The sequence below is a fragment of the Populus euphratica genome, unplaced genomic scaffold (genome assembly GCF_000495115.2).
Source record: "Populus euphratica unplaced genomic scaffold, PopEup_1.0 scaffold158.1, whole genome shotgun sequence".
In the NCBI taxonomy this organism is placed as follows: domain Eukaryota; kingdom Viridiplantae; phylum Streptophyta; class Magnoliopsida; order Malpighiales; family Salicaceae; genus Populus; species Populus euphratica.
The window spans coordinates 161,224-176,257 of NW_011499913.1; the positions used below are offsets into that span (position 1 = coordinate 161,224).

General features: G+C 35.8%; 3 protein-coding genes across 3 annotated transcripts; all 3 read left to right on the forward strand.

Annotated features, from left to right (window-relative positions):
- The first annotated feature begins 1,339 nt into the window (after positions 1 to 1,339).
- On the forward strand, positions 1,340 to 2,489 carry LOC105134164 (uncharacterized GPI-anchored protein At3g06035-like). The gene is made up of 2 exons (XM_011038471.1): positions 1,340 to 1,509; positions 1,784 to 2,489. The coding sequence occupies exons 1-2, from the start codon at positions 1,425 to 1,427 to the stop codon at positions 2,275 to 2,277; spliced, it is 579 nt and encodes a 192-aa protein (XP_011036773.1). The 5' UTR covers positions 1,340 to 1,424; the 3' UTR covers positions 2,278 to 2,489.
- Positions 2,490 to 4,698: 2,209 nt separating this feature from the next.
- Positions 4,699 to 5,819, forward strand: LOC105134165 (uncharacterized GPI-anchored protein At3g06035-like). The gene is made up of 2 exons (XM_011038472.1): positions 4,699 to 4,871; positions 5,112 to 5,819. The coding sequence occupies exons 1-2, from the start codon at positions 4,787 to 4,789 to the stop codon at positions 5,591 to 5,593; spliced, it is 567 nt and encodes a 188-aa protein (XP_011036774.1). The 5' UTR covers positions 4,699 to 4,786; the 3' UTR covers positions 5,594 to 5,819.
- Positions 5,820 to 6,184: 365 nt separating this feature from the next.
- On the forward strand, positions 6,185 to 13,052 carry LOC105134166 (uncharacterized). Its single transcript, XM_011038474.1, has 11 exons — positions 6,185 to 7,135; positions 7,326 to 7,562; positions 8,214 to 8,441; positions 8,982 to 9,290; positions 9,387 to 9,452; positions 9,744 to 10,241; positions 10,332 to 10,391; positions 11,006 to 11,170; positions 11,387 to 11,603; positions 11,708 to 12,052; positions 12,423 to 13,052. Exons 1-11 carry the CDS (start codon positions 6,437 to 6,439, stop codon positions 12,533 to 12,535), a joined length of 2,937 nt encoding a protein of 978 aa, XP_011036776.1. The 5' UTR covers positions 6,185 to 6,436; the 3' UTR covers positions 12,536 to 13,052.
- Positions 13,053 to 15,034: the final 1,982 nt, after the last annotated feature.

A 15,034-nucleotide genomic window follows, 5' to 3' on the forward strand; every position in this document is an offset into this window, starting at 1 on the left:
TTCCAAGACACTAGGGAAAGAGAAAATTTTCTCAGGGAAAAATGTCTGTATACTGCTAATTATCAGGCCGACTCTCCAAACAACCTGACATCCTTAATTACTATGCTCTCACACCTGTCAGAATTTCAGTGTTAAGGAGTTTAAATACTACGCAATCAAGAATCCTACCATCTCATTCTTTCTAATTAAACTACAATAGCTTAAGCTTTTGGCTCTGGTTTTTTTTCTTAGATCTCTCTTCTTGTTCTTTCGTTCTCTTATGATAACAATTCAACCGCTACGCTTCATCTTACATGCAAGTAAGGATGGAAAATGGTGTTAAATCTTCAAAAATAACCTATTATCTTTCTCTATACGCAATGTCAATAAGACGTTATCGGTAGATGTAATAGCGATATGTTTTAATGGTGGAGAGATCAACTGACACCTATTCTTGCAGTGTCCCTGTTGGATATGAAAGATGCATTATCTATGCGTGTAGTGAGGTTAATTTGGTGGAGGGAAGGACAAGGAAGATGGTCTGGAAATGTATGGTGTATTTGATTCTCTAGTGTTTGTTGATAGAAAGAAACACGGAAAGCATCGAGGATCATTCTAGCTTCGAAACTTGAGTTTGAGTTTAGTTTGTAATTACTAAATCCGGCATGGTCTAGTCTGTTGACTTGGAAAATTTGTAACTCAAAACTTAATTAGGAAAACAAGTTACTGATCCAGTTAAACCTCATTAGGTCAATCTCTCGTATTTTTTAGTCGGTTTTCGAATCGGCTCTCACAAAATGGGTTTTTGATTCACCATGATTAATTATTTTTTTTGTAAATTCTTCAGCTAACAAATCTTTCAACTTTCCTAAAAGCCACCTTTCTATTCTATCATGTAGGAGGCCATGTACTGAGCTGTTCATGGACTCCCACTCACCAAGCTCAAATTCTGAGAGCTTTTCTTTTCTGAAGCTTCTCTGCCTCTTTTTGCTCTTTAATATATATATACTCCTTAAATAAGTAGTAACATTGACATTGATGGATGCAGGGGAAGAGAAAGAAGACGATGAAGAAAAAGTAGAACAAAGAGAGTTTAGATCTTCGAGCTCAAAATTTATCTTTTAAGAATGCTGAAAATGCTCAGCAAAAGATTTATACAGGTAGAACCTTTCGGTTTGTGTATGGACGAATCTCAATACTTGATAGTAGTTGCTTTTGTCAAGAATGGTTTGGTATCCGCAGCTCCATTGTGTGAGAAAGCCATAAAGGAGAATCTGGTAGCAGCCTTCACAGTCAAGAAAAATGCATGCACAATTAAACAAGGAAAGAATAAATATTCAAGTATAAAGAAGCTATACAGATTTAAGTCCAGCAACTTCTCTTCTTTGATCTTCTTAAGAATTCTTATGCTGTAATATTCAGCAGGGCAATTAAACTTGTTTGCTATGGCCTCCCTCAAAGTTAACATCTGTCTCTTTATGCTTTTTCATGTCATTTTCTTGCTTTCTTCTGAAGTATTGGGCTATGGCGGTAATCCTCTCTCCCTCCCTCTCTCTCTCTCTCCATGAATATCTTTTTATGGTGTTCCTATATGATCAACTTGCATTCAAGTGTTGTTGGGCTTGAAATTTTCTTCTGATGTTTTCATAGGACTGAAACGCATTAGATGTGAACTGCAATGTACCAAGAAACAATATTTTTCCAATTATATCACATTATTGATGAATTGTTATGGCTAAATTAATAAAATTGCATTGCATTATGATGATAATTAATCCATCTAAGTTTCTTATACTATTTGCAGGTGAAGAACTCAAGCTTTTGGAGAACATCAATACTTACAGGACATCGTACTGGGACATACCGGCCCTGACCAAGAATAAGAAGGCAAGATGCGTCGCAAAAAACATTGCTGCCACGCTAGAGCAACCTTGTAATGAAACCACTGATGTTTACAAGGTTAAACTAGATAAGTACCCAGATCAATTAGCTAACTGCATTGACACTAACCATACCACAGATGGTGTAGTATTACCGGTTTGCTTGCCTGAGGATGGTCTAACTGAAGTTTCATTGCTTCATAATTATACTCGAACCCGGTATGCACATTACATAAAAGACTCGAATTTTACCGGGATAGGAATTGGATCCAATGATTATTGGATGGTGGTTGTTTTGAACAAAAAGACCTCAACGTGGAGTAGTTCTGCAAGCGCAAATGGTTTGGTTTCGAAGCTTGGTTTTGGTCATGGAGTTGTGTCTTTGTTTTTGGGGATGCTCTTTTATCTGGTGTCATGAGTTCTTTCTGTAACTTCTGTATGTTATTCCTCCAATGGTTTGCAATGTGAGTGTTGTTTGCTTACCTGGTGAGGAATGGTGCTAGGAGTGTTTATGATTTGTGATTGTTTTCCTCTGCCAATTATGGGCAGAATGACCCTCTTTTTCAATTATTTTTTTGTCATGTAAAGTGTGTTGCGAATAAGAGATGAAATAAAAAGCAAGTTCTGCAAGCTGTGTGATTAGCTTTGTGATCCATTAGCAGAAGACAAAGTTTAGGCCACCTTTATGTATATCAAAGACATGATTGCTTCTGGCCATTAATTAATTCTGGTTTCTGCGTTGGCATTATGATGAAGAAGGTTTTGCTCAATAGGATATCCATATGTTGTGTTTAGAATATCTTGATAGCCTAGCAGATACCTCTATGAGCTGGAAGTACAAATTCAACATCAAATTTGTTTGATATTAACCTATAAAAACGATACTAAATATATAAAGAAAAATTATTTTTAATAAAAAAGTATTTAAATTTTTTTTTTATTTACATGGGGTGTCCGGATCAACTTACGCGCATCATAAATAATCCTCGCGTCTCACTAAATACTTTGCAAACTCAGTAGGCATGTAAAACACCATGAAGATGACAGGCATGCACGCTAGGACTCGAACTCATAACAGTGAAAGGAGACAATGTCCTTCCACTACTGAACCAAACTCTGAAACGTAATATTTAAATTTTTTAATAAACTCAAACAACTTTTTACCCAGTAAATCATTTTTATATTTGATGAAAAGTAGATTTTATGCCACTCATTTCAAGAAAACTTTAAATTAAGCTTGTAAGATGTTATTTTAACAATTTTCATTACTTTCCCATTTAATTTTGAATTTTTAGCTTAATTACGGATTTTATGTTTTCTCTCAAAGATTCTGATTTTTCCTTGGGTTTAGATTCATATACCAAGGGGCTGTCTTCCCTTAAAAAGAGACAGATTGTCAGAGAATACATTCACTGGCTCCATCTCGTCCCTTCTATCCTAACCATAAATAGTAATCAAAAGCTTCCCTGTAGTGGGTAATTAATATCTTAATCACTTTCATAATCAAGAATGGTGAGTGATAATGGAACTTATAGAATGTATATTTATCATTGTGTTTGATTTTGAAATATTTTGAATGTATTACACAAGTTAATTAAAATTTTAAGTCTTTTTTAAAATTATTAATCTCATAAAAAATTAATATATTTTTTAGATATTAAATTATTGGATAGACAAAATACAACAAAAAAATCAAATATTGATTAATTTAAATTATAAAAAAAAATTATACAACTCAGTTCTAGTTGTTTATTATTATTTTGAAAATCTAATACCAGGATTTACAAAAATATATAAAGGATTTTACTATTTTACAACTTAAAAAACAATAATAAAATCAAAACTGAACTTTATGCACTCCAAGCGCTATCTTGAGTTATGGCTCATATATCAAGTTTCATATGTTCAAAAATTACAAGATTAATGCCGCTGAAAAGAGAATTTAATTTTCTACAATTTCATCAGAAATAGAAAAGTTTAAATTCACACGTTTAATGCCCCAATTCTGCCCCGCAGTACCCGATGATTAAAGAAGCACTCCAGGGGATCAGCTAGGGTGACAAGGGGAGATGGAGAGAGACCTTACAATACGCCAAAAAAAAAAAAAAAAGTGGAGGCAGCATAAAGAACAGAGAGGAACAGAGAAACAAGTGGAGGAAAAACTGAGTGAAGATTGGAAGACACCTCACTTCTTTACTGTCATTGGGTATCCTTGAACTTTTATAATCGTCAAAATTTTATTAACTTAAAACCTTGAAATTTGAATTTGACACAAAATCTTGAAACTGTCATGGGATTCGGAGAGGTTTTGTACTGAGCTGTCCATTGATTCCCACTCGCCTAACTCAAATTCTGAGAAATCCTTTTTTTTTTCTTGCAGCTTCTCTGCCTCTTTCTGCTTCTTTTTCCTCTGTGTTTGAATCTGTTTCTTGAATAAGCTTTTTGGAGTCCATTTGATTTCTTTTCTTTCCTTAGATTTACTTCTTCCTTTCTTTGTTCAAGTAGTATCATTGACATTGGTAGATTCAGGAGGAGAAGAAGAAGGTAATGAAGAAAAAAGGAGAGAATCTTTAAGCTTAGAATTTCACTTTTTTCAATGCTGAGGGAACTCAAGAAATGCATGGCAAGAATTTTTTATGAGCAGAACCTTTCGGTTTCTGTATAACCTGATAGAAGCCAAACCCAATGCTTTCGTAAAGCATGGTTTGGTATCTACAGCTCCCTAGTGTAACAGAGACATAAAGGAGAATCTGGCAGCAGCCTTCACATTCAAGAAAAATGCAAGCACAATTAAACAAGGAAAGAATAAATATTCAAGTATAAAGAAGCTAACACTATATAAATTAATTGCAGCATCTTCTCTTCTTTGATCTTCTTAAGAATTCTTTGTGCTGTAATATTCAGAAGGGCAATTAAACTTGTTAGCTATGGCCTCTCTCCAAGTTAACATCTGCCTCTTTGTGCTTTTTCAAGCCATCGTCTTGTTTTCTTCTGCAGTACTGAGCTGTGGCGGTACTCCTCTCTCTCTATCTCCCTTGATATCTGTTTGTGGTTTTCTAAAACGATCAGCTTGCATTGAAGTGTTCTTAGGCTAGAAATCTTTTTCTCTGCTGTTTTTATATGATCTGCAATCTAGCAAGACGCAATATTTCTCGAATTATGTCATGTTAATGAATTATCATGTCTAAATAGATTAGTTTCCATTGCATTATCCTGATAATTAATCCATGTAAGTCTCTTGTATATTTGCAGATGAAAAACACGAACTCTTCAAGAACATCAATGCTTACAGGACACTATTCCTGGACATCCCAGCCCTTACCAAGAACAAGAAGGCAAAATGCCTTGCTAATAAGGTTGCTGACAGCCTAGATCAACCTTGTAACGAAACCACTCATGTTGAAGAAGTTAAACTAGACAGCTACCCTGATCAATTAAAAGACTGCGTCGGCACTACCCATGCCACAGATGCTGTCCTGATGCCAGTTTGCGCGCCTGCGGATGAAGTGGAAGCAGTTCCATTGCTTCATAATTATACTCGACCCCCGTATAAGAAGTACATTAAGGACCCAAGCTATACTGGAGCAGGAGTTGGCTCTAATGATTATTGGATGGTGGTTGTTATGAACAGAAATACATCAACATGGAGTAGCTCTGCAGGCACAAATGGTTTGGTTTCAGGGGCTGGTGCTCTGTCCATGTTTCTGGGAATACTTTTTTATCTAGTGTTGTGAGTCCCTTCTGTGATTTCTGCTTGCTATTCCTTCTAGGGTTTGTCATTTTGAGTGTTGTTTGCATGCTTCGAGAGTAAAGATGTTAAAGAGTGATCTATAAGCTGTGATTGTTTCTTCTGCCGAAGATTTATTTTGTGGGCAGAATGATCCATTTTCCTCAATTATTCTTTGTCATGTAAAGTGTGTTCAAAATAAATAAAAGTTGTGCTTCAACAACTGTGTGCTTAACTTGCTTTCTGATCCCTTACTGTGTGATTAATATCTTGAAACAGAAGAAATGGTGGAGACAGGGATGATATGTTCTCCATTATACATTATATTTTAAAAAATATAAAAATTAACTATAAAACTTTTTTTATTTGCAATATATATTTTTTTTATTTTTTTAACCAATCATGTATAAAAATCTTGTTTCTACCTTGTGAATAAAATTAAAAGTAGATGAACTTACAAAGATATCTCTACTAAATCAACTAAATATTTAGACGGTATAATTATGGAGCGAGAAAAAAAAAATCATAAAGCACCAAATAACTTTATACAGCCAGCGGTCCGAACGCGAAGCATTGATAATTACGGGGAGGGAGAGAGAAAATCCCCCCTAGTTGGGTCCAATCAGCAGAATCAGCACCCAATTTAATACTCTTTCCATCAAAATCTAAAATAAACCGCAGTGCGCTCGCTCTTAACATGCGCACTTAAAAATATAAAACGCCAGCAGTGCGCTACATAGCTCTCAAAACAACAGCAATGGCAGTGGACAAAGACGATGAAGAAGAAAGAAGAATTATTTAGCGACTTCATATTCGCTCCGTCAGTTCACGCCGTTAATTGCATCCCACCATGATCAACAGCTCAGATTTCACCAACACCAACAATACTGACGACGATGATTGGGGGGATTTCAATTTTGTCAGCAGCAATTCCAGTGGACCCTCCCACGCCTTATCACTGCCCAGAATCTCAAATACCGATTTTGAATCCTCTACAAAAAATCAAAAGGTGATCGAGTCACTGACTCATCCTGGATCGGCACCGAGTTTAGTTAATAACTTGACTCAGTGGGACAAGCCAAAAGGAGCGCTGCCCCTTTCGATATTTGGAGAAATTGAGGAGGAGGAAGGATCAGGTTCCGGCGAGCCTGGAAAAAATGAAAGTTTTGATTTTTTGAAAAATAAAGAGGGATCAGGTGTCATTGTGAGTGATTTGATAGCTAATTTATATAAAGAGAAGGAGAGGAATAATGGGTTCAGATCCAATTTTAATGGGCCGGATTTGAATTTGGGAAATTTGAATGGTAATGGATTGAATGTGAATGGTGTAAATAAGGGGGAATTGGATTCAAAGGGGTTGGGTTTGGATTTGAAGGAAAATGGATTGAATTCGAATAAAATGGAATCAAGTTTGATTAAGAAAGATGGGAATTTGAGTGGAAATGGAGTGGATTTCGGTTTGGTTCATGGTAATGAGGGATTTGATGATGATAAGTGGGAATTTGAAGGTGCAGACAGTAAAACTGTTGTGGAGATTGGGATTTCTAAGGTAAAGTTTTGATTTTGTTTTGTATGTTTGTTTATTTTAAGTGAGTTAAGTAGTTAGGTTTATATGGGTCAACTGCTGATTTGTAGTTTCTTTCAGATTAGGAAAGTGTGCTTGTTTGTTGTTTTAGTTTAAGAATTTGAATGTGGGATTTGTTTTATTGATGTTTGTGAATGGAAATTTATGGAATCAGGCTGGTGAAATGAGGACTGAGAATGGATTGGTATCGCATGTTAATGGATTAAATTCAAGTTGGAACCCTTTGAGCTTGGATTTGAATGGGTGGACATCGCATGTTAATGGAGATCATTCAAGTAGGGATTGGTTGAATAAGGGAACGGTTGATGGAAATAGAGCACTTGGTAACAGCGATGGGTGGGAGTTCAAAGAAATTGGTTCCAAAATGCAGGTTAGAGATGAAAAAGAGAAGGTAAAATGTTAATTTTTGTTATTGATTGATATTTACTGTATACTGGATAGTTTTCTCTCTGAGTACATGCGAATTGCATGTTTTCAACTATATACTTTGCTTTTAGCTTTCCATAAAAGAAAGAAATTTTATTTTGAGGAAGAATGAAGACATGTACACGAATAATATATTATCTAAAGAGATTGAATTCAAGATGTAGATTGTCTTGCTCTCCAAACAATCAGGATATCACCTCATGTAAGCTAAACAGCTGTGTCAGGAAAAGTTAGAAAAAAAACTTTGTATACTCAGCTTTCAAACTATGAAATGTGTTGATCAACTCTTTCCACCTTCGACTCATTTCAAATTCTGCAATATGAGAAAGAGAATTAGATAGCTTGTGAGTCTTGGTGTTGATTTGATGACTGCAATGATATTTTGAGGTTGCCTTAGATTAAGTTTGAAAAATAATTTAACATGTCATCCGAGTTGGAATATGTGGCACCTAGTTTAATGTGTTGCATCTAGTTCTAACATTTTTCCTCATGTTAGTTGAGCATGTGTCTTTGTGTTGACGAAGAGTGATTTGTCAATTTTGGCATCTTAGCAGTAGGGATATTATTGTTTTCTGTTCTGCTCTTGGTTTAACAAATTCATCTGCAATATGTTCAGGGTGAGCAGATCAAGACTGAAATCAAGCCAACATTGAGTTATGATGGATCCAACTCAACCTGGAATGGTTTGGATGGATTAACAAATTCAAACTTAAATGATGTGAATTCAGATATAAAACAGATGAATCCAATTTCACTTGATGAAAATGAGGGTTTTAGTGGAGATGATGAGTGGGACTTCAAGGCTGCTGAATCAGAATTTGGGACTGGAGATGGGAATACTAAGGTAGCACAGTTGTGATGATTTACTAGATATATTTCAATTTTAGTTCACTTTCCATTCAGTTTAGTAAATTTAAAATTCCAACTGTCTTGTTTGGTTGTCAGTCCTAATTAACAATGAAGCATCTGTGATTGGCATTTCACTTCTCAGCAACTGAAGATAATTTGTACAAATATTGCTTGTACTGTTTTCCATATCGTAGTAGGGATTAGAAACCTCAAGTTAATAAGATTGAAAACCATCAATAAATCAGGACATGCTGGTGGATATTTGGTTTATGAGAACACGTGCAAACACAAAATTGTGGCTGCATGACAGAACTCGTGTTCAACTTAGGTATCTTTTTTTCTTTTTCTTTTTGATCATTCTTGCATAAATGCTGCTTAATTATGTGCCCTTGAAATAGCTAAAATTTTGTATACCTCTAGTGTCTGTAGCTAAAACTGTATGGCAATTGTATGACAAGGGCTGTTAAATATGGATATGTGCTTTGCTTCTGTCATGTCATTTGGTTTATCAAGTCTTACGTTTTTTAGTTTGAAGGGTGATGGGAGAAGGGTGGAAAACTCAGAGGGAGCTACATATGCATTTGGATTTGGTAGTGGGATGCTTGGTGCTGGTGATTTATCTGGTGCATCACAACAGACCTCTCAAAAATCTACTGAATGGGACTTTGAATTTGATTTCACCCCTGCTTTAGCTCAAGACACTACCATGTCCCATCCATCCTCTGACAATGAGCAGAACAACACCAAAAGGGGCTTGCATTCCTCCTCAGATGATGGGGTTGATGCTGATGAAGAGTCTTGGGAATTTAAAGATGCATTTTCACAAACTGGATCAAAAAATAAGGTGATGAGTTTATTTATTTATTTATTTTTGCATTCAACAGTGTTTGAACTTCTTGAAGAACATAAACATATGAAACCTTTTGTTTTCTGGCTATAGGAAGAGCCAAAGGTTGTTGAAGTTTCAACTGCTGTGGATGCATTTCCATCTGATGGTGAAATCAAGGTGGTTCCTCACTTCAAATGCTTCATGTTTGAATAAAACTGTATAATGGTGGTTTACATCGTGGCATGTGGCATCAAAAATAAAACAAGTGCATCTGGAATTTTATTTTTTTGAAAAGTAGATTTAAGATGCCTTTGCTTATAATATCTTCCTCTTATTTGCCATCTTTACAAAATTGATTGAGTTTGATTTATGTTTGAAACGTTGACAGGGTGAAGTTCACTAATTGTGCAGGCATCTATGAGCAAATATTGCTCTCTGATATAATGATCATTTGCTCTTCTTTATCAGGGAAACATGGCAAGGTCAATCAGTCAAAATGGAGCTCTGCCTTTGTCCATTTTTGGTGATGAAGCAGAGGGTTCCAATGATCCTGTGAGTTATCAAGACATTTCATCTGAGCTGCCTGATTCCAAGCCAATAGATGGCATTAAAAGTCCTCATTCAAACTTTGCTATCAATGATCTTATATCAAGTTTGTACAGTCAAGCTGAGCAGAGTACTGCCATTATTAATGGCCAAAACCCCGGTGGAAATGGATTGAGCCTCAACAATGCTACAATGGAGTCTAATTTAGCAGGTGACAATGATGATTTTGATGATGATTCCTGGGAATTTAAATTTGCCTCTTCAGGGACCAGAGCTGAAGACCGGGCCTCTTTTATTGGTCTTGCAGAGGCTAATACTGACTGTTCCTCCAAAGCAGAGCTAAATGATTATGTCGATTTCTTTTGTAAATTGAAGGAAGAATTGCACTGTCTTGCCCTGTGTCATCTTGATAATCTAAAGGTTAGTAGTAGCCTTGTTAAGTTACTCTTCTCTCTTCTCTGAAGGTTGAGTTGCTAATGGCATTGAATTTTGGAATATGCTTCTTGTTAGAATGCTCAAAGTGCTGCTAGTGAAGATGCTGAAATAAAAGCCCTTGAAAAGGAAATACAGGTTGGTAGCTTTGTTTGGTCACTTGTGTCATTGTTGCTGCTGCTGCACAAACTCTGGTTTGTTTCCCGTTTTAAAAACATTGTGCAGAAAAGATCAATGAACTAACTACTTATTTGAAAAGCATTATAATCTGATTGCTTGCTTATCTATTTTTCTTGGAAAATATTTACTTTGGCCCCTCAAAACTGGTGATAAATCTGTATCTGGGAAGTTTTTGATGCATGCTTCCATAAGTTTTTTGTCTTTTGCTGACACGTTTTTTTTTTTTGGTATTCATTCTCTCTCAAGTGAGCTTCACATCTACAATCATTTATATTTTTGGAGCATACTTCTATAAGATTGTTGTCTTTTGTTGAATCTTTTTTATTTTTTAGTATTTCTTCTCTCACTCAACTCACATCTGTTACAATCACTTACATTTATGCCCTGCCTCAACATGAATTTAAATGTGGTAATAAGCATTAATACTGTTTCCCCTTTCTTTCAAATTTCAATTTTTTGGCATTCATTTAATTGTGTTTGTTGGATATGTAATGATAAATTAATGCTTGTAGAGTGAAATATATATTTGTGCTTACAACTTCATGTTGTGTTATTGTTGCCTGCTGTTCTAGAATCTTCACGATGAACTGTGCCAAGATGATTTGTTTTCTGGTGAAGTTGACTTAGGGAATCACTCCCCAAAAAAATTGTGCCTGAATGAATTTGTTGAAGTTTTGCAAGAACCAAAGTACCAAGGGTTTGAATCAGAATATCAGTTATCAAGTAAATTGTCATTGGTAAGTCTTTTTTGCTTTCATTTATCATTAAAGAACCATCGACTTTTGGGCTTGAGAATCTGTCATCTTTCTCTTGTGGCATCAATGCGATAAGTTGGTTAACGGTTCATTTATGCGAAGTCATGTACAGAACCATTGGGGAGTCGAATTTATTTTCTGATCTTTCTAATGCAGTATTTTGCTTTTTATTGGTTTTGGTTTCATGCATCTTGACAGGTGGAGAATGATTTGAGATTGACAATGGAATTCCTCAAACATGTGGCATCAACAATAAAGATTTTGACATTGGTATCAAGAGAGGAGCAATCTTGTTATATTTCCACATGGTCTGAAATCCTGTCCGTTTGTGCTAGAGAGCTGAAACATGGCGCCATAATTTGGACAGAGTCATTACAAAAAGATGTCCATGATCAAATATTATCTAAGACTCAAGGTACCACATTGTCATTCTTGTGTAACAGGAGATTTGGTAATGGTCACAGATGTTTTGTATTTGTGGTTGATATTTTAACTTAACATTTTTTGGGGTGACTACAGGCAAGAACTATATCTTTGCCCTTGGAGAAATTTACAGAGTTATTGAAGTTATTGGGTCTTCAGCCAGACTATATAAGCCATGGGTTTTAGTTGGTTCTACAGATCCCATGGGCTTGTTCACTCTTCTAAGTGAGTGTTCCACCCTATGGTCAAGTTCTGGACTTGAAGAAGCGCTGCAGAGCATTTCTGATCCTTCGTGTGCTGATTATAATCGAAGTCTCACTACATTAATAGAGTCTATTAAGAATATTCACAATCTTGATACTCTGACGCTGTATAACCATGTTTTCTGTGGACAAGGCCCTATCTGTCGACTGTCAGTCTTAGCTGCAGGAGCAGTGCCAGGTATGCAGAATATGACTTTATATATTTTTTGGATTAGGCTAGGCTATTGAAAGATTCATTTTTCTCATAACAATTATGACATGTAAAGTGGCCAAGATATTAGTTTTCATTTTTGAGCGTCCACTAACTCCTCTGAACAGACTAATTTTGAAGATCTTAGAGATTTTCACCTTTCATTCTTTATATAAATTGAGAAAATTAAAATGTGCTATTTTGTGAACATAATAGTTTTGTAAGTGGTTTTGTTATTTCTTGGCCTCTGTTGGTGGCCTTTTTGGTATAGTATAAGATGATGCTGACATGCATGCATGGAGCTTCCAAACAAGGTTGAACAAATAAATATTTTCACTGTCTTGATTTCCTTGAACAGGGATGAAGGTGGTGGTTTGGAATGGGGAGCACTACTTTCTCACACTTGCTAATTTGTGGGCAAATTTAGTAAGCTGCGACCCTCCAAATTTGCCACACATACATGTTGGATGATGATGAGGATGGAAGGATAAGTTGAAAATGTTCAGTGGCAGCTCTTTGGCTGAGACTGTAATCGACTCCAATTATTTCATGCATGACGAGGTTTCTAGGGCTTAAGCCACAGTTGCACTGTCACAAGGATGCTGCTCGGGGAAGGATTGAAGATCTAAATGGTGTCTCCTTTAAACTCAATCTGATAGTCAGGTACCAAACCAACGTTTTAAAACTTCATAGGTTGCCAGTCATTACATCAAGGCTCGAGCTTAGCAATTGGGGCCTAGAGTTGTTTTGTTGTGTTATTTAGTTGTGAAATGGGTGAATCATAAACATCCGCATACCTAGAAGTAGGATTTTGGCATGTATATGTATACAGGTATTTTGATTCTCTAGATTCGCCTCCTATTCTGCCTTTTTCATGTTGTATACAAGTTCGGTTATAGTGCTTGTCGTCATGTTATATATTCTTTCATGTTTCCCCACACATTTTTTAGCCAATTAATAAAGTGTATTCAATTTATTGTACCAAAAAGCACTCTTTGCTTCTATATAGATTTTATCGTGTTAAATTCGAATAAAAACCCTTGCTAGAACATTTTTGTGGCATTTTCCAGAAGATCCCTGCATACAGGACGCTTTCAGCATGCTAGAATAACAAATGAAGTCGATCACTCTGATAAAGAATTGCTATTGCTTTGGCCATTCTATTAGTTATTTGCTGATGCAATATTTTCTTGAACTCGCAACTTATTCATATAACGAAGGCATGCAAATCTTTTCGTCAGATGACCTCCTCCTAACAGGCTAAGAGGGTGTTAGTGAGTGTGGTGGTATTTAACAAATCATTAATATATCAAGCTTTAGATCATGAGATTCTCAAATCAGTGGAGTTTAACAACCATGCGTGAAACTAATACCCTTGGGGTAGGGGTATCCACGCTTATTCACAACTCATGCTCTAAAGTATGGCATGCAGCAGCAGTATAGATCCCTCTCTCTCTGTCTATATATATATATAGACAGAGAGAGAGGGATTTATACACACACACACTAGAAGCTATTGTAATTATGGTATGTATATAGTAGAAGCTATTGTAATTATGGCACGACCAGAACTACCGCTTGCATAAATCCATTTCCTGAAAAGATCTGAATGTGCTGGCTGATCTGCAGATTACCTGTTGTTTATGGGGTCAGGACCAGAGGGAACTGCTCTGCTGACCGTTGCATCTTGAATATTAACAGAACCTTCAGTTTTCTTCGTATATTCCACTTTCTCCTTCAGATTTCTAGCTCCTAGAAGAACTCCATGGTCAAAAGCCGAAATGCTCAGCAATATCAACAGGAGATACCCCACTTTATTCTTTGACGTAAACATGGTTTCTCTTAGTTACTATAGGCTTGACTTCCCTTTCAAGATGAAAACTACTTCAAGGGTTCAACTTTAGTGAGGGAGAGAGCTGTGACTTATAGTGAAAGTCTGGTGGAATTTATAAGGAAAGATCGAAGAATAGTCGTCAAATGGAGGATCTGTGTGTAAAGGTAATTTGGGTGCCCATTGGATTACGTAGCTACATGTTCATCCAATATTTTCTTGTTAAAAAACCCTTTGGTCACATTCTCTGCTGGGGTACATATAAAATTAAGAAAAAGAAGGCACATGAAATGGCTATGGACTATTGTCTATGTTGAGGCTGCTGTGTCCCATATAATTTCTCCTGTAACATTTCTTCATCTCCAAATTGTCAATTTCCATGTTTCCATACAGAGTTACAGCACTCGCATGGCTATAGGGCATGGAATGCTTCATTCACAGCTATTAAACCTGATTGGAGTGGTGGGTCAACCCGATTTCTTCTCACCTAGGTAAAGTGTCAAAAACATTAATTTAGATTTGAATTCGTTAATCTAACAAGTTAATTCATGATTTGATCAAACCCAATTAAAATTCAATTCAACTTGTAAAAAAAAAATTAAAATTATAGCATATTGATGAACTAGATTTAACCAACTCTACTTGTTATCCGATTCTTGTGACAGGTTTAATAGCTTTCCTTGATTTGGAGGGTATCCGGTAACTTGAAAATAATTTATGATAACGAAGAGTAGCAAGTCATTGTCTCCAACAACCAGTAGTCTTCTTTAGTCTAATACCAATCCAGGCAAATCCAATAGTTTAAATTTTGTTCTAAACCTTGTCATGGCTTTGACTCTTCCTTTGGTTGTTGCTATTGTTTTCTTTCATTCTCCTCTCTAAAATCTACAAATGTTGGTGTTCATCTCAGTGCAGTAATACCATATAGGGCAACAACTAGTACTTCTTGGTTTTAATTTCTTAGTTATCAAACCCTACCCAAGCTTGGGTTGGTCAAGAAAACTTGTGGTTGGTGGTTCAACTCATATCTATCCTTTGAAGTTTTTTTTTTTTAAGAATAAAATGATATCATTTTGGATTAAATAAAATAAGTTTAAATTGAGTCATTTTAGATCAAAAAAATTAAAAAATTTATTAAA

Excerpts from the sequence above, each read along its gene's own strand:
- LOC105134164 (XM_011038471.1), top strand. The coding sequence starts at position 1,425 with ATGGCCTCCCTCAAAGTTAACATCTGTCTCTTTATGCTTTTTCATGTC. Across the intron at positions 1,510-1,783 it reads TGAAGTATTGGGCTATGGCG|GTGAAGAACTCAAGCTTTTG; the intron begins GTAATCCTCTCT and ends TACTATTTGCAG.
- LOC105134165 (XM_011038472.1), top strand. The coding sequence starts at position 4,787 with ATGGCCTCTCTCCAAGTTAACATCTGCCTCTTTGTGCTTTTTCAAGCC. Across the intron at positions 4,872-5,111 it reads TGCAGTACTGAGCTGTGGCG|ATGAAAAACACGAACTCTTC; the intron begins GTACTCCTCTCT and ends GTATATTTGCAG.
- LOC105134166 (XM_011038474.1), top strand. The coding sequence starts at position 6,437 with ATGATCAACAGCTCAGATTTCACCAACACCAACAATACTGACGACGAT. Across the intron at positions 8,442-8,981 it reads CTGGAGATGGGAATACTAAG|GGTGATGGGAGAAGGGTGGA; the intron begins GTAGCACAGTTG and ends TTTAGTTTGAAG. Across the intron at positions 10,242-10,331 it reads GTCATCTTGATAATCTAAAG|AATGCTCAAAGTGCTGCTAG; the intron begins GTTAGTAGTAGC and ends GCTTCTTGTTAG.